The sequence below is a fragment of the Thamnophis elegans genome, chromosome 4 (genome assembly GCF_009769535.1).
Source record: "Thamnophis elegans isolate rThaEle1 chromosome 4, rThaEle1.pri, whole genome shotgun sequence".
Lineage (NCBI taxonomy): Eukaryota > Metazoa > Chordata > Lepidosauria > Squamata > Colubridae > Thamnophis > Thamnophis elegans.
The window spans coordinates 6,343,464-6,362,845 of record NC_045544.1 but is presented as its reverse complement, the minus strand read 5'-3'; the positions used below and the strand labels follow the sequence as shown (position 1 = coordinate 6,362,845).

Genomic DNA, 19,382 nt, shown 5'->3' with positions numbered 1-19,382 from the left:
AGGTGTATAAGGAGGAGTGGTAAGGGGAGAGAGGAGAAGGAGAAAGGAAGGGATAGAAAATGATGGAGGAAAGACAGGATGTAGAAGAGTTGGAAGCAGAGGAGAGAAGAAAGATAGGAAGAGAGGGACAGGAGAGAGGGTGAAGGGTGAAGATGAGGTGCATAAGGAGGAGTGGTAAGGGGAGAGAGGAGAAGGAGAAAGGAAGGGGAAGTAGAGTAGAAAATGATGGAGGGAAGACAGGATGTAGAAGAGTGGGAAGCAGAGGAGAGAAGAAAGATAGGAAGAGAGGGATAGCAGAGAGGGTGAAGGGGGAAGATGAGGTGTATAAGGAGGAGTGGTAAGGGGAGAGAGGAGAAGGAGAAAGGAAGGGATAGAAAATGATGGAGGAAAGACAGGATGTAGAAGAGTTGGAAGCAGAGGAGAGAAGAAAGATAGGAAGAGAGGGACAGGAGAGAGGGTGAAGGGGGAAGATGAGGTGCATAAGGAGGAGTGGTAAGGGGAGAGAGGAGAAGGAGAAAGGAAGGGGAAGTAGAGTAGAAAATGATGGAGGGAAGACAGGATGTAGAAGAGTGGGAAGCAGAGGAGAGAAGAAAGATAGGAAGAGAGGGATAGCAGAGAGGGTGAAGAGGGAAGATGAGGTCTATAAGGAGGAGTGGTAAGGGGAGAGAGGAGAAGGAGAAAGGAAGGGGAAGTAGAGTAGAAAATGATGGAGGGAAGACAGGATGTAGAAGAGTGGGAAGCAGAGGAGAGAAGAAAGATAGGAAGAGAGGGATAGCAGAGAGGGTGAAGAGGGAAGATGAGGTCTATAAGGAGGAGTGGTAAGGGGAGAGAGGAGAAGGAGAAAGGAAGGGGAAGTAGAGTAGAAAATGATGGAGGGAAGACAGGATGTAGAAGAGTTGGAAGCAGAGGAGAGAAGAAAGATAGGAAGAGAGGGACAGGAGAGAGGGTGAAGGGGGAAGATGAGGTGCATAAGGAGGAGTGGTAAGGGGAGAGAGGAGAAGGAGAAAGGAAGGGGAAGTAGAGTAGAAAATGATGGAGGGAAGACAGGATGTAGAAGAGTGGGAAGCAGAGGAGAGAAGAAAGATAGGAAGAGAGGGACAGCAGAGAGGGTGAAGAGGGAAGATGAGGTCTATAAGGAGGAGTGGTAAGGGGAGAGAGGAGAAGGAGAAAGGAAGGGGAAGTAGAGTAGAAAATGATGGAGGGAAGACAGGATGTAGAAGAGTGGGAAGCAGAGGAGAGAAGAAAGATAGGAAGAGAGGGATAGCAGAGAGGGTGAAGAGGGAAGATGAGGTCTATAAGGAGGAGTGGTAAGGGGAGAGAGGAGAAGGAGAAAGGAAGGGGAAGTAGAGTAGAAAATGATGGAGGGAAGACAGGATGTAGAAGAGTGGGAAGCAGAGGAGAGAAGAAAGACAGGAAGAGAGGGATAGCAGAGAGGGTGAAGGGGGAAGATGAGGTGTATAAGGAGGAGTGGTAAGGGGAGAGAGGAGAAGGAGAAAGGAAGGGATAGAAAATGATGGAGGAAAGACAGGATGTAGAAGAGTTGGAAGCAGAGGAGAGAAGAAAGATAGGAAGAGAGGGACAGGAGAGAGGGTGAAGGGGGAAGATGAGGTGCATAAGGAGGAGTGGTAAGGGGAGAGAGGAGAAGGAGAAAGGAAGGGGAAGTAGAGTAGAAAATGATGGAGGGAAGACAGGATGTAGAAGAGTGGGAAGCAGAGGAGAGAAGAAAGATAGGAAGAGAGGGATAGCAGAGAGGGTGAAGAGGGAAGATGAGGTCTATAAGGAGGAGTGGTAAGGGGAGAGAGGAGAAGGAGAAAGGAAGGGGAAGTAGAGTAGAAAATGATGGAGGGAAGACAGGATGTAGAAGAGTGGGAAGCAGAGGAGAGAAGAAAGATAGGAAGAGAGGGACAGGAGAGAGGGTGAAGGGGGAAGATGAGGTCTATAAGGAGTAGTAGTAAGGGGAGAGAGGGGAAGGAGAAAGGAAGGGGAAGTAGAGTAGAAAATGATGGAGGGAAGAAAGGATGTAGAAAGGGGAAGGAGAGAAGGGGAAGAAAGTGTCGGATAAGGCATAAATATGGTCTATGGAGAGCAGAAGAGCCAATAACTGGATTTTTCTTTTTCCTTCAGTAGTTGATGTTAAGATGAATTGATGCAATTACTTCATAATACAACATGATATTGACTATGTAATAGTATACCGGTGATTACATGCTATGAAAATGGAAAATAAAAAAAAAAACTTTCTATGGGGAAAGAAAAGACATTGTGGAAATGCCACAATGACATATTGCAATGACATTATTTGGGTTTCAAACGGTGTGGCAATCAGAGATGAATAACTGACCTCAGTAATCAAAGTGTAGCGTTCCACATTTAGGATCCTAGATTTTGTCAGGATTTATTACTATTATTTTATTATTATTTATTAAATTTATACGCCGCCCAATCCCGAAGGACCGCCGAATAAATCAGAATTAAGCAGGTAGCCTCTTTTTTTCTGAATAATACCTGATTTAAATGTCATCAGTTTGGGGGGGAAAAACAAAAAACTATCCGCAGGTTTCTTCTTTTTATTTTTCTTGCCGGGGGTTTCTCCCTGAGGTGAATGAAGGCAGTTTGGGGCCTAAAAATAGGTTGAAAAGCAAAAGAGATTCTGGAACGCCTTTGCATTCAGAAGCCGGCCGAGTTCAGCGGGCTCCCGTTGAAGGAGGCGCGCGGTTTTAAAAAGGACATGTTTCCCCGCTGCTGCTGTTTGCTCGACGCCTCTCCCGACAGCCGGTGAGCGGAGCGCCTCTGCGAAGGAAAAAGGAAGAGCGGAGCGAAGGGGACGAAACGGGGCGCGGGGTTCAAAAAAGTCCGCGGGGTTTCTCCTCAGGGGTCTCCAACCTTGGCCCGCTTGAAGACTCGCGGACTTCAACTCCCAGAATCCCTCAGCCAGCAAAGCTGGCTGAGGAATTCTGGGAGTTGAAGTCCGCGCGTCTTCAAGCGGCCAAAGCTGGCTGAGGAATTCTGGGAGTTGAAGTCCGCGAGTCTTCAAGCGGCCAAAGCTGGCTGAGGAATTCTGGGAGTTGAAGTCCGCGAGTCTTCAAGCGGCCAAAGCTGGCTGAGGAATTCTGGGAGTTGAAGCGGCCAAGGTCTACTAACTAGACCTTTCCCGGGCTCTCTCCCTTTCAGAGGACGCTTCCCCCCCCCCCCCGCCCCCGCCCCGCCGTCTAAAGCTGCAAGCCTCGCTCTTCCCTCGGATCCCGCAGTCCTGCCGGTCGCCCTTTCAGGGGGATTCGAGCAACGATCCTCCTTCGTTTTCCTCTCAGGCTGAGAGGAGGGGGAAAAAAAACCTCCAAACGGTCACTTAACTGTATCCCCCTCAAAAGCGGCCATTTTTCATGCTGCGGTAGCAACCGCCCGTGACGTCACCCGCCCGCGAGCAGCCAATCCCCGGCAGAGCCCCCCTCCAGCCCCCCCCCCCAAGCACAGTCATCGGCAGCAAACTTTGACACGCACACACACACACACACACACAAAGAGATAGACAGACAGACAGACAGACAGCTTTCCCTTCTTTCCTGAAGGGCGACGGCGTGATTGCAAAGTTTCTCTCCCCCTCCCCACCCGCCCCGTCTTCAGCAACATCATCCTCATCCTCGCTCCGGAGGTTTTGCAGGGATGCAAGAGCTCCAAGCGCGCGGCTGTTGCAGCGCCAGCGCCAGCAGCGGCTCTTGTTGGGGTGCCCTCTCCCTGTCTGCAGGCGGGATTGCAGCAGCTTGGCTGCGGCTGCTGCTGTTAATGCTGCCGATCCCCCTACCTTTGCATCGCCTGGATCTTCCCTTCTCCCCTTCTCCCCCTTTTACGCGTGCAAAAAAAAGGATCCCCCCCCCTGCTAATGCTGCCGATCCCCCTACCTTTGCACCGCCTGGATCTCTCTTCTCCCCCTTTTACGCGTGCAAAAAAGGATCCCCCCCCTGCTAATGCTGCCGATCCCCCTACCTTTGCATCGCCTGGATCTTCCCTTCTCCCCTTCTCCCCCTTTTACGCGTGCAAAAAAAGGATCCCCCCCCCTGCTAATGCTGCCGATCCCCCTACCTTTGCATCGCCTGGCTCTCTCTTCTCCCCCTTTTACGCGTGCAAAAAAGGATCCCCCCCCTGCTAATGCTGCCGATCCCCCTACCTTTGCACCGCCTGGCTCTCTCTTCTCCCCCTTTTACGCGTGCAAAAAAGGATCCCCCCCCTGCTAATGCTGCCGATCCCCCTACCTTTGCACCGCCTGGTTCTCCCCTTCTCCCCCTTTTACGCGTGCAAAAAAATGATCCCCCCCCCCTGCTAATGCTGCCGATCCCCCTACCTTTGCATCGCCTGGCTCTCTCTTCTCCCCCTTTTACGCGTGCAAAAAAGGATCCCCCCCCTGCTAATGCTGCCGATCCCCCTACCTTTGCACCGCCTGGATCTCTCTTCTCCCCCTTTTACGCGTGCAAAAAAAAGGATCCCCCCCCCTTGCTAATGCTGCCGATCCCCCTACCTTTGCACCGCCTGGCTCTCTCTTCTCCCCCTTTTACGCGTGCAAAAAAAAGGATCCCCCCCACCTCCTCCTGCTTCTCTGCTGAGTCATGGGATGAGGGTCCCTCGCTCGCTCTGGCTCCCCATCTCCCTCCCTCCCTCTCCGGAGGAAATCTCTAGCACGTCTTTTAGGTGCTGCTGGTGCTGCAGCCATTCGGAGCTCTCATTCCCGGGATTGCACGCTCCACGCTGCACGCTCCTCCTTCCCGGCCGTCTGGAGGGGCGAGTTTTGCCCTTCGCTGCGTTATTTTCTCTCTCTCTCAAGCCTTCCCAGCTGTCCTTCGGGGGCTGATTCCTCAGCATTTATCCTCGGGAGCTGCCTTGCATTCTCAACCTCCCCCCCAAAAACCACCATCATTCCCCCGCATCCCCCAGGCATTTAAATCCACCCCGGATTCCTTCCACGCGGAACAAGTAACCCCAGAACCCCAGCCATGATCGCGGCTGCCTTCCTGGTCCTGCTGAGACCGTACAGCATCCAGTGTGCCCTCTTCCTCCTGCTGCTCCTGGCCGGCACCGTGGCCACGATTTTATTCCTCTGCTCCTGGCACCGCAAGGTCCAGAAAGGCAGGCACCCCATCAAGTCGGTCTTTGCCGGGCGCTCGAGGAGCCGAGGTAAGAAGAGAACCGCAGTTTTCGGCTTGGCCGAGGGATTTAAACGGGTGGGTGGGTGGGTGGGTGGAACATCAAAGGGAATCCCCCCCCACACACACCGCCCGGGCACCTGTCCAGGTAAGGATGGGTTTCGCCACTGCGGAGGACGGCGGTCCTAATAGCTGGGGAGGGGGTGTCCCTCCAAGAATTTGGGGAAGGGGCTGCGGAGGGGAGCCGAGATTGCGGCAGCCTCATCATCTCCACCCCAGCCTCAATTTTTTAACTGTCAGGCTGATGGTTGGGAAGCCCCCCCCCTTCCCCTTTTTCTCCTTGTTGCTCAAGTAACTTTCCCATCAACTTTGAGAAGGGGGAATAGATGATCTATACATGCACGTAGTGGATTTTATTAGGGGGGGGGTCTTCAGCTCTGCAAAGCGCGCACTTGGATTGTAGACGTGGGAAAATGGCAAAGGGTGATTGGAAATTTTTATTTTATTTCCCCCCCCCAAAAATAATCATCGCCACCCCAGCCTCAATTTTTTAACTGTCAGGCTGATGGTTGGAAACCCCCCCCTTCCCCTTTTTCTCCTTGTCACTCAAGTAACTTTCCTATCAACTTTGAGAAGGGGAAATAGATGATCTATACATGCACATAGTGGTTTTTTTTGGGGGGGGGTCTTCAGCTCTGCAAAGCGCGCACTTGGATTGTAGACGTGGGAAAATGGCAAAGGGTGATTGGAAAATTTTATTTTATTTCCCCCCCCCCAAAAAATCATCATCGCCACCCCAGCCTCAATTTTTTAACTGTCAGGCTGATGGTTGGGAAACCCCCCCCCTTCCCCTTTTTCTCCTTGTCGCTCAAGTAACTTTCCTTTTTTTTTTTTTAATTTTTAAAAAAGATTTTATTGGTAAAAAGAAAATACAACATCCATAACTTGTAAAAAACAATACAACTACATTTCGAGATATTCCCATACTATCAAATCATTATAAACATCAAAGGTTAGGTATCTTATTCCTTCCCTCCCTCTTCTCTTCCCTCATTTCTTCTTTTCCATATCCTTTTCTTCCCTCCCCCCCTTACATCCTTCTCCCCTGCCTTCCCTCCTTTCTTTTTTCCTTTCCTCCTTTCCTTCCCCCTCCTTTCCCTCCCTCGGTCCCCCCCTCCTTCACACATACCTTCCCTCCTTCCCTTCCTCTTTCCCTCCTCCTTTCTTTTCTCTTAACCTCCCTCCTTTCCTCCCTCCTTCCTTCCTTCCTTTCAACACTCCTTCTCTCTTTCTTTCCCTCCCTCTTTCCCTCTTTACTACCCTCTCCTCTTCCCTCCCTCCTTCCTCCCCCGGTTTCTTCTCTTTCTTCTCTCCTTCTTTCTTCCCACCTTCTTTCCCTTCTCTTCTTTCTCTTCCTCCTCCTTAGCCTTCCCCCCTTCTTCTGCCTTTCCTGTTCCTCTCCTTTCTCCTCTCCATCCTGACTTCCCTACTATCCTCCTTCCCTCCCCTCTAACCTTTGTAAGTAACTTTCCTATCAACTTTGAGAAGGGGAAATAGATTATGTATACATGCACGTAGTGGTTTTTTTTGGGGGGGGTCTTCAGCTCTGCAAAGCGTGCACTTTGATTGTAGACGTGGGGAAATGGCAAAGGGTGATTGGAAAATTTTTATATTTTTTTTTCCCCCCCAAAAAATCCGACTAATTCTATATAGATAATGTGGATTGCTGCTGCTGCTTGAATGGAGACAGATACAGTCCTGTCTTCCCCCCTCCCTTCTCTTTTCTTTCTAGATGCTGTAATGAGAACTCATCACTTTCGTTCCGAGGTAATTTATTTAGCACGCAATCTCAAGGTTAGAAAAAAAGTTTTCTTCTTGAAATATTTACTCTTATTAAAAAAAAATGTACGTTTTTTAAAAATGCTTGCCCCCATTTTTTTTTTTAAAAAAAGTTTTGCATGGAATAATCACGATGGAAGGTTTTAATAAGCTGTTTATATGTCTACTATCCGTATAGGCGCTTGTTAATTAAAGCAGTGTTTCTCAACCTTGGCAACTTGAAGATGTCCGGACTTCAACTCCCAGAATTCCCCAGCCAGCATTCGCTGGCTGGGGAATTCTGGGAGTTGAAGTCCGGACATCTTCAAGTTGCCAAGGTTGAGAAACACTGAATTAAAGTGTTAAATCTTAACCTTTATATTCCTGTAAACTGTTTTAATTTAGAGGTTTAGGTTTATTCGATTTATATGCCGCTCTTCTCCCAAGGACTCAGGGCGGCGTACAACATTAAAAGAAACATATAAGACAAAAGTTAAGAAGAAATTAAACAGGATATCCCAAACCCAATTAAAATGGACAATGAACATTTTTTTAAAAAGAATTAAAATTAACAGTAATCAATAATTCGATTTGTTTTGTTCAGGCCAGGCTGCCTTGCTTAACAGGGCTATTAAATAGGTACAACAATTCATCTGAGACAGAAAGAGGGGTGGTTTGATATTGCCATAGTTCAGCCTCTGATTGTCACTGTGCCAGTGACACAGTTTCTAATGTTATTTGTGCTTTTCATTAAGGAAATCGGCATCTTTCTAAAATTAAGAACTCTGCAGGAATAGGAACCTTCAATTTTTTCCCCCCACTATTATAAAATGAAGTACTTCTGAGCTTTCCAGTTAAAGTTCAAATCTCAGAAAATTTGATTGCTTTGTCTATAGGAGGAGAGGGAAATACAATATATTCCACAAATTGACTTTAATGTTCAGGCATTATAAGGCATTTCAACTTGGAAGAGTATGAATTTCAAACAGCCAGACATTTCTGTCTTTCTGCAATAGATTGAGGAAATACAGCCCATCTAATCTTCACAACCGTTCACGGTTACTTGGTGCTTCTGACATTTAATACTTTTTTCCCCAGGGAACATGTTTGTTTTAATCTTGCTTTTATACGTTAACGAATCCTTTCAAAGCAGTTTGTTGGGAATTCTGTCCCAGAGGGAGATCTTTATAGAACTTGGCCTTTCTTTCAGGTTAGCATACAAGGACAATTGCTTCTCTATTAAAATAGTAGTTTAAAATCCCACTGGAAAATCAAAACTCTAATCAACTTTTTTTTTTCATTATGAGGTGATTGATGTACGTAAGCTCCAAACACAAAATTGGAGCGTGAGAGTCCTTTTATTAACATTTCCAATTCATATATCAATAGCCAGTTAAACTAGAAAATATTGCTATTACCATGCCTTTATGAAGCCTAGCCTTATGCATGGGTTAAAGTTTGCTCCTATATAAATAAATCCCCTTTTGTGGTATAGTCTTAATTAGATTTACTCTAAAGTCAGATCTTTCCATTTCTATGGGATTTACTAGGATTCACAAAACTGGAAGGGGGTAGGATGAATCATGGGGCAAATCCACATGATTGTTTCCTTATGGAATGACAGAATCCCTTTGAGATCCCCCAGTTTAATGCATGCAGAACAAATTCCTTTCATGTTTGTAATAAACTATCTAGAAGATGAGCAACACTGTTTTGTGCCATGCTTCTGTCCAACAAAATGGTGGTAAAGTTTGGTGGCGAATTGCTAAGGACCAGTTTCCTATTCACTGCAGTCCTTAGCCATTGAAAATGTTGTTTAAAATGCAGTTTATGTGTTCCTCCTCTTTCCCTGGTTACCTGCCTCTTTCTGAAAGTAAGCAAACCCCTTTGGAGGGAAGTAATTGGAGCCGTACCTAAGGGATGTCAAATTTCCCCTTTGGTTGCCAGCCTAAAGGAAAATCAAATATTGAAAAAGTGACATTTGTACTGGCAACTGAACTTGATAATAAAGCTGTTGTTTAGGTAATGGAGCTCGTGGTATTATTAGCTCTATCTTACCCCTTCTTGCTTTTCCTTGCTCATCAGGAAAAAATATGCAACTGAATTTACTTATTTATTTTATTAAATAAATTTATATGCTGCCCAATCCCGAAGGGTTCCACCACAAAACCGCGGTCGACTAAAGCACGTGTCACTAAAGCGCAGTGACAAAACCGCGCCGTCAAACCCGCGTGACAACAGCGCACCGACAACAGCGCGCCGACAGAAGCGCGCTGTAACATAACCCTAAAAATAACCATAAACCTAACCCTAAACCTAACTAAACCTAACCCTAACCCTAAACCTAACCCTAAACCTAAACCTAACCCTAAACCTAACCCTAAACCTAACCCTAAACCTAACCCCCTAACCTTACCTTAAGTTAAATCGTGCTTCTGTCGGCGCGCTGTTGTCGCTGCGCTGTTGTCGCGCGCTTTTGACATCGCGGTTTTAGCGCCGCGGTGTTGTTGGCTTTTGACTTTCACGGTTATGTTGTGCCACGATCCCGAAGGACTCCGGGTTGGAATAGGTTCCAAGTGTGTGATATAGTTAAAAAAAATTGACCGAGTGGCAGTTGGTGATGTTACTCACTCAGAGTGGAAGCTACTTCCAAGTAGAACGGACTGGGATTGACAATCTAGTTTGTGGTTCTCAGATAGGAACGGACTTATTCGAGATCTAGGAATGACCACCGAAAAGGCAAATTATTGAGTTATCTTGATGTCTAGGAAGGTTTCTTCCTGAAACCTGCAAGGGGATCTTCAAACTTGCTGTGCTAGCATGACTCTTATAAAAAGAAACTCTTTTGATGATCAAACAAATTCCATTGAATTGGGAGCAATGAAGCCTGAGAAATTCTGCATTATCTAATTGCCACAAGGAGTTGAATTATCAAAGGAAAGAAACGCAGATGAGGTGAGATGGATTGTGGCCAGGAGGTGGGTCCCAGGAAGGGAGAGGGGCACATTCTAGATGAGTAAAAGGCAACTTAATCCAGAGATTATGTGTGAAAGAGGATGAAGACAGTTCCTCCCTGATAGCTCACAAAATATATTGTAGATATACAGATCGTAAGAGTTTTCAGCCTGGCAAGATTTTGTCTAAAGATGCGAAACAGTGAAGAACTTAGCTTGGAAGAATTGTCATTTTTAGATTTGGCCTGACATAAGGACAGTTTCTTATTCTGCAGTTTCTCGGTCAGCTTTAGAAATATTCCTGAAGAATAGCATTCTAGAATTCAGTTCTCAATAATGCTGATTTGGGGACGTGGAGGAGAGCCATGGTCTTTCAGACATTTTACCTTGGAGTAAACATCAGTGTACTTTATTGTCATGAATTAATCAAGATTAAATTGGGCTGTTTGCATTTATTTTTATTAGAATAGGACCTGCCTATCACTTGCTGAGAGGAAATTCAAGATCACGTCCCTCCTACCATTTTCATATAAAGGGGGAGAGAAACTGATGTTGAATCTGAATTCCCACCGAGGATGGGGCATTTAAGGGATGCCAGCCAAAGCTAATCTCTAGGAACTAAGAACATTTTGAGAAATTACCATTATTCCTCTCTTACCTCCTCAATGGTCTCCTTACAAAATACCAGCGTGATGCATTTCATTAAATAATGAACTTAGAGAGAGAGCTGTTCAAAGAACCGTCTTCCAGTTCTTGAACAACTCATTCAGACTTGAAATTCTTTTCCTAATCTTTCACTTTATTGAAGGTTCATCTGGTTCATGTTTTCTTTGGCTCCAACTTTTATCAGTTTCTGATTTAGCTTGTTTGCTAGTGACACATTTGTGCTCTCATGTAAAAGAATCATGGTGTGACTATAGTTGCACGAGATGACAGCAACTATGAATGCTGAAGAAAAGGACTTAAAAAAATGTGTGTCACACGGTCTTTGCATCAGCAGCTGCTGGATACTTAAGTGCTGGAGCTGACCTATGTATTTAGTTCTATCGTGTAGATAAGATACTTATATACGAGTGGCACTAAAAATAGATCACTCAAGAGAAACTAATGCCAAAAAAAATCCTAATCAGTGATTTGGTAACTGAAATCTGAACTGGTCAACAGTATTATCTCAGTATATCTCCCTCTCCTCATTTCACAGGAAGTAATTCTCTAGCGCATATACAAAAATAATAAAAAGTCATCTTCAGTATGTGACCCATTGTTACAGTTAACCTACTTTCTGCTTTAGTGGACACCGCAAAATTCTACTTTGAATTATGTAGTTCAATATTTGATGTGTGGGAGGAAAAGGCAGCAAAGAGAGCTATTCAAAGAACCGTCTTCCAGTTCTTGAACAACTCATTCAGACTTAAAATTCTTTTCCTTCACTAATATATACTAAAGCAATTAAAGTTAGGAATTCTTTTATGGCTTAAATAAGAAATTATTGTTACCTCCTTTCCACAAAATCTAGAGCCACCAACATAAAGTTCCTGTTTTTTTAATGTCAGCTGTTGATAAAATATTATCTATCCATCTATCTAGCTATCTAGCTATCTATCATATATCTATCATCCATCCATCTATCTATCTATTTATCATCTATATCTATCTATCTATCTATCTATCTATCTATCTATCTATCTATCTATCTATCTATCTATCTATCTATCTATCTATCTATCTAGTATCTGTCTATCATCTATCTATCTATCTATCTATCTATCTATCTATCTATCTATCTATCTATCTATCTATCTATCTATCATGTATCTGTCTATATCTATCTATCTATCTATCTATCTATCTATCTATCTATCTATCTATCTATCTATCTATCTATCTACCTACCTACCTACCTACCTACCTACCTACCTACCTACCTATCATCTATCTTTCTATCTTTCTATCTATCTATCATCTACCTACCTACCTACCTACCTATCTACCTACCTACCTATCATCCATCCATCCATCCATCCATCCATCTAACTATCTATATCATTATCTATCTATCTATCTATCTATCTATCTATCTATCTATCTATCTATCTATCTTTCTTTCTTTCTTTCTTTCTTTCTTTCTATCTATCTATCATCTATCTACCTACCTACCTACCTACCTACCTACCTACCTACCTATCATCCATCCATCCATCCATCCATCCATCCATCCATCCATCCATCTAACTATCTATATCATTATCTATCTATCTATCTATCTATCTATCTATCTATCTATCTATCTATCTATCTACTTACCTACCTACCTACCTACCTACCTATCATCCATCCATCCATCCATCCATCCATCCATCCATCCATCCATCCATCTATCTATATCATCTATCTATCTATCTATATCTATCTATCTATCTATCTATCTATCTATCTATCTATCTATCTACCTACCTACCTACCTACCTACCTACCTACCTACCTACCTATCATCCATCCATCCATCCATCCATCCATCCATCCATCCATCTATCTATATCATCTATCTATCTATCTATCTATCTATCTATCTATCTATCTATCTATCTATCTATCATCTATCTAGCTATCTAGCTATCTATCATATATCTATCATCCATCCATCTATCTATCTATTTATCATCTATATCTATCTATCTATCTATCTATCTATCTATCTATCTATCTATCTATCTATCTATCTATCTATCTAGTATCTGTCTATCATCTATCTATCTATCTATCTATCTATCTATCTATCTATCTATCTATCTATCTATCATCTATCATGTATCTGTCTATATCTATCTATCTATCTATCTATCTATCTACCTACCTACCTACCTACCTACCTACCTACCTACCTACCTATCATCTATCTTTCTATCTATCTATCTATCTATCATCTATCTATCTACCTACCTACCTATCTACCTACCTACCTATCATCCATCCATCCATCCATCCATCTAACTATCTATATCATTATCTATCTATCTATCTATCTATCTATCTATCTATCTTTCTTTCTTTCTTTCTTTCTTTCTTTCTATCTATCTATCATCTATCTACCTACCTACCTACCTACCTACCTATCATCCATCCATCCATCCATCCATCCATCCATCCATCTAACTATCTATATCATTATCTATCTATCTATCTATCTATCTATCTATCTATCTATCTATCTATCTATCTATCTACTTACCTACCTACCTACCTACCTACCTACCTACCTACCTACCTACCTATCATCCATCCATCCATCCATCCATCCATCCATCCATCCATCCATCTATCTATATCATCTATCATCTATCTATCTATCTATCTATCTATCTATCTATCTATCTATCTATCTATCTACCTACCTACCTACCTACCTACCTACCTACCTACCTACCTACCTATCATCCATCCATCCATCCATCCATCCATCCATCCATCCATCCATCCATCCATCCATCCATCCATCCATCTATCTATATCATCTATCTATCTATCTATCTATCTATCTATCTATCTATCTATCTATCTATCTATCTATCTATCATCTATCTATCTACTTACCTACCTACCTACCTACCTACCTACCTACCTACCTATCATCCATCCATCCATCCATCCATCCATCCATCCATCCATCCATCCATCTATCTATATCATCTATCATCTATCTATCTATCTATCTATCTATCTATCTATCTATCTATCTATCTATCTATCATCTATCTATCTATCTATCAATCATCTATCTCTCTTTCAGAATTTTTTCCTTGATGAAAGAACTGACCTGGCAATTTTTTTTGGGGGGGGGGGATTCCCTCCCCCCCCCCAAGCTCTCTCTATTGGAATACTTTGTGATGCAACATCCTAGGGCTGGAAGGGAATGGAGGTATAACTGTAGTCTGTAGGGATTCTATGCCACTGGCCAGACATTCTATCCCATAGACTGCAGATTCAGGGTGGCTGGAATAATTGAGAAAAATCGTTAATGTACAAACCATTTCAGTGCACAAGAGACTGTCTTTCTTAGCTAGATGAAGTGATTTGTTGTTGTTTTTTAGCCTGGCAGTAGACTATGCTGGGTTTACTGTCTTGGGAGGTTTTGATTTCCTTAAGAGACCAGCTCTGAATGGAGGATCCACCATTAAGGTGATGCGCCCATCCCAGCTGGTATCTAGATCCATTGACATAACAGGTCATATTTGATATTTTGTTTGTCTCATGCCAATGACCTGAAAGTGGAGGGACTTTATATTATTCGTTGTAATGGACAGAACACTCCCTGGTCAGTTTTAGATTGGCAGCTGCTATAAACCCAAGCTTGGATGGAGACCAATTGAAATAGTCCAACCATTTGTGTCTGGTGTATCTATGTGTTGTTCTGATTATGTTCAATGAATTTCTCACCCCATTTGTCAATGATACTATTACTGAGTTTTGGAATACTGATATGTCTTAATGATATGGGCTCTTGGGCATCTTGTCCAATAAAATATTAAATGAAGAGGACACCAAGAGTTCACTATAGTTTTGCCTTTTATACTTTTTAATATATGTATTAACTTTTTAGCTCTGTTGTATACTGCCCACAGTCCCTTGCCTGTGACGTGGGCAGCTATATAAATTGGTTTAATAAATAAACAATCTTCACCATTCTTTGCAGAGAAAGTTAATTGGATCTGCCTTTAATTTGGATTCCGTAGGAAGGCAAGAGAACGTTAACAATGAACTTTCTCGGTTCATATGAAATCTTTTCAGTTTCTAGACCTCTAGGAGGTAAACAGGATGTATGGAGACCCACCACATATGATTGCTCAATCCTTGACCTTCCTGGATTATTGAGTTAGCCAGCTGGGGAGACGTGGCACGACAAAACCGCGCTCGTCAAAATAGCGGTGATAAAATCGCGTCGCTAAAGCCGCGACGTCATCACCACGCGTCATCACCGCCGCAACAACAGCGCGGCAACAGAAAGGCGCTTTAAAACAGCGCCGCGGCAGAAAGCCGATTTCAATTAAGGTAAGGGTTAGGATTAGGTTTAGGGATTTGTTTTAGGGTTAGGTTTAGGGTTAGGTTTAGGGTTTGGTTTAGGGTTAGGTTTAGGGTTAGGGTTAGGGTTAGGTTTAGGGTTAGGTTTAGGGTTAGGGTTAGGTTTAGGGTACTGAGTGCTTGGGAATGCGCGGATTTGCCCTCCGCGATTATGTCATCGTGGTAGGGTCGCGTTTTTCCTTAGCGCTTCAAACGGCGCGAATTAGTCCGCGCTTATGTCTCCGCGGATAAGGGCTTCGCGGATTTGTGGTGGAACCCTGGGGAGATCACAGACTTTCTGAATAGGGATGTGTCTCTGTATGCTTAAAGGAGGAAGTTCTATAACCTTTGTTGGGAAAAGAAAACTTTTCTACCCTTGGAAGAAAATCTAATTATAGGCCACTGTCAAATATTTGAGAAAGGTGGTTGATCTGGTGGCTTTACGGCAGCTGTGTGAAAGTGAAACTAGGGGGTTGGGACCTATTTTAGCAGGGAGCTTTGTCCAGGATATGGTATTGAAACAGCTTTGTTTGCCTTGTAAACATTCTACAGCAGAAAGTGTGTAGGAAGAGCACGATCCTGATAGTCTTCTCAGTGGATTTCAGCATTATGGAATGCTGGCCCTGTTTGTAGCCCTGGAAAATACGATTGTTCTGCAACAGTTCTGATTAGTGCTGTTGAGACTTGATCAGAAACTGCACTGAAATTGTTGACCGTTCTGGTCCTACAGCATTCTGTATTTATTTATATATACAATTTATACAAATGTTCATCTCACATACAGTATGTGACTCTTGAGTTGTTCGTGAAAATAAAAGAAACCCCCAAAATTACAAAAGTAAAAAAAAACCATAAATACAACCATACAACAAAAAAGCCCTTCTAAAATGCATGAAAAATAATTAAAAAAAATGATTAAAGCCCTAAACACACAACCTTCAAGAGTGCAGTTAACAATACAGCTATTTTGCAGGCTTTACTCCAACATTACAGGATCCATTACAGGTAAGATTACCTCCAATAGACCGATCAGATCCCACAGATTAGGCCTCCTCCGAATTCCATCCGCCGGCCAATGCCGACTGGCGACTACCCGGAGGAGAGCCTTCTCTGTGGCTGCTCCGACCCTCTGGAATGAGCTCCCCGTGGAGATTCGAACCCTCACCACCCTCCAGGCCTTCCGCAAAGCCCTTAAAACCTGGCTGTTCCGACAGGCCTGGGGCTAAAGAGTTTTGCCCCCCTTCTCGAATGGTATGGTTGTTGTGTGTTTTAAATTGTGTACTGTTATGTCGTCTTTTTATCCCCTGTCTGTACCCTTTTCCCTGACTGAATTGTGAGCGCCCTGAGTCCCCTTCGGGGAAAAGGGCGGCATATAAATGAAATAAATCCAATCCAAATCCAATCCAAGAGGGCAAAGTCAAGTCTTCGGGGCTTTCCTAAATGTTAGTAGGGTAGATGCCAATCTTAAGTTTCAGGGAAATGATGTTGCAAAGGGCCTGTGCTACTGCAGAAAAGGTTGCCTCCCTGGGCCCTATCAGGTAGCATTCCTTAAAAGATGGGACCTGTAACATGCCTCGCCAGCCGGTTCCACCACAAAACCGCGGTAGACTAAAGCGCGCTTGACGAAAGCGCGTATGTGATGTCATCACAGCGCGACAAAAACAGCACGCTGTGAGCCGTAAACTTAAAATTAACGCTTAAATCTAAACCTAACCCCCCCAAACCTAACCCTAAACCTAACCCTAAACCTAACCCTTAACCTAATGCTAAACCTAACGCTAACCCTTAACCTAACCCTAACCCTAACGCTTAACGTAACCCTAAACCTAAACCTAAACCTAAACCTAAACCTAACCCTTACCTTTATGTGAATCGGCTTGCTTTAAAAGCGCTTTTTAAAGCACCCTTTTTTCTCCGCGGTCGTATTTGTCGCACTGCTGCTGATGTCACATACGCGCTTTAATCGGGCGCGCTTTAGTGGACCGCGGTTTTGTCGTGCCACGCGCCAGCCAATCTGTAGGAATGAAACTGGGGAGATATGGTCCCTCGAGTGTCCAGTCTTGTCTCCTGTGCTGTTTAATATCCACCGGAAACCAGTGGAGAAGATCATTCCGATATTTGGAATGAGACATCAATATGCTAATGAAGCAAATCCACACTGCTTACTACCTTCTAACTGCAAGTTAGAACGTAGAAGAGCCGAGGTGGCGCAGTTCAGCGGTTCTAATCTCACCGGCTCAAGGTTGACTCAGCCTTCCATCCTTCCGAAGTGAATGAAATGAGGACCCAGACTGTGGGGGCGATATGCTGACACTGTAAACCGCTTAGAGAGGGCTGAAAGCCCTATGAAGCGGTATATAAGCCTAACTGCTATTGCTATTGCTATTGATAATGGGACAGTTGAGATAGAACTAGCAAAATAACCCCAGATAAGGCAAAGATGCTAAGGGAAAAAAAAACTAGATTCTGATTTGGATTGAATTAATTTTTTTTAATCTTTTGTATTTTTGACTGTTGAATATTGCACTGGGCATTTATTGGAATAAACAAAGCAGAGGCTATATTGAGTAGCAAATAAATAGCAAGATCTACCATAGCAACTCTTTGATATAAGACACAAATGTGCATGTTCAGCAAGTCCGAGAGAAATTTTCTAAATCATGAGGCTGAACCTGAGCACCGTTGGATGTTTCTGATGTCAGTGTGTTATAATGGTCAATTTTGATGTCCCCGGGAATTGTGTATATCTTAAAGGTCATGCAGAAAACAACAGATTGTACAGATCGGTTGACACAAAATATGAGTGGAGAACAAGCTAGGTTATCCCGCGGCAGCAGCTGTCAACTCTGACACAATTCACAGATTCCTCACCTATTGGGGCTCTCTGTTTATCTCTTCACTGCAGTCTTTCCTTTTGTGAATGTCTGGGTAAAGTTAATAATTGGGAAGCAGAGCTGGCTCCTCCTTTTTTAAATTGCTAAGAAATGCATGTTTGAGAGAGCTTATTTTTCCCCCCTAAGATTTCATTTCATTTATTGAATTTCTAGGCTGCCCAATCCCGAAGGACTCCGGGTGGCTTACGGAAATGAAAAAAATATTAAAAAGAATTAAAAACAATAAGACACAACAAAATTAAGAAGAAGCACAACATGCACCCAATCAAAGTGGGGCTGGACCTCAATCAAGAGGTCAACAGCCCCAGGCCTGCTGGAAAAGCCAGATTTTAATAACTTTATGGAAGGCCATGAGAGTGGGTAGGGCCCGGATCTCTGGGTGTAGCTCATTCCATAGGGCCGGAGCGGCAACAGAGAAGGCCCTACTCCGAGGCGTCGCCAGCCAGCATTGTCCCGCTGAAGGCACCCGGAGAAGGCCCATCCTGTGCGATCTTATTGGTCTTAGGGAGGTATGCGGCAGAAGACGGTCTCGCAGGTATCCGGGTCCTAGGCCATGTAGGGCTTTAAAGGTGATAACCAGCACCTTGAATCGTGCTCGGAGACCAATGGGAAGCCAGTGCAGCTCGTGGAGGATAGGTGTAGTATATCGCTCACGTGGCTGCATTCTGGACTAATTGTAGTCTCCAAACACTTTTCAGGGACAGCCCCAAGTAGAGCGCGATGTATGATAAGATGTTTGCTTATTCATCCAATTAACATGTGCTCACTTAATAAAGAAGGTTCTTGCACATATGACTGTTTCCAAGTGCTTTCCTGATTGAGCATTTGCTCCTGACACCACCACATCGATAAAAAGCAATGCACTATGAATGGGGAAATAATGCCGAAGCATAGTTCTAGGTTATGCATTGTGTGGTACTTTGGCCTTGCTTGGCTAATGGGAGCTACAAGAACATTCAGTCATATTTTCCCCGAAGGATTCTTTTAACTGTAGCAACTACTGACAATTTTGCTTTGAATTGCCTAATAAGATAATTGCTGAAGGTTGACAGGGAATGCTTATTACAGAAGTGCATAGTGAAATACTTCCAGTATTCCACTGCTTATTTTATTTCAACAGTTTATAATTTGACAAAGCCTATGCCTTAACACTATGCCTTAGAGCCGAGGTGGCACAGTGGTTAGGGTGCAGTACTGCAGGCTACTTCAGCTGACTGCTAGTTCTGCAGTTCGGCAGTTCAAATCCCACCGGCTCAGGGTTGAATCAGCCTTCCATCCTTCCGAGGTGGGTAAAATGAGGACCCAGATTGTGGGGGCAATATGCCGACTCTGTAAACCGCTTAGAGAGAGAAAGCCCTATGAAGCGGTATATAAGTCTAACTGCTATTGCTATTGCTACTGCTATTAATCTGTTACAAATTTGGCTTAACCAAGAAAAATTAAAAATACCAAAGTTGTTGAATGGCATCCAGGACATGTGCAGGGCACTCTCTCAACAGAGTTGTTAAAGTGCTCCCTTGTGTAGACAA

General features: G+C 43.8%; 1 protein-coding gene across 1 annotated transcript in view; it reads left to right on the top strand.

Moving 5' to 3' along the window:
* Window positions 1-4,982: 4,982 nt before the first annotated feature.
* Window positions 4,983-19,382, top strand: part of LOC116507190 (dystonin-like) — a 216,370-nt gene continuing 201,970 nt past the window's right edge. The window contains exons 1-2 of the mRNA XM_032215161.1: window positions 4,983-5,163; window positions 6,925-6,959. Coding sequence (XP_032071052.1) covers window positions 4,983-5,163; window positions 6,925-6,959 — 216 coding nt within the window. The remainder of the gene's footprint in view (window positions 5,164-6,924; window positions 6,960-19,382) is intronic.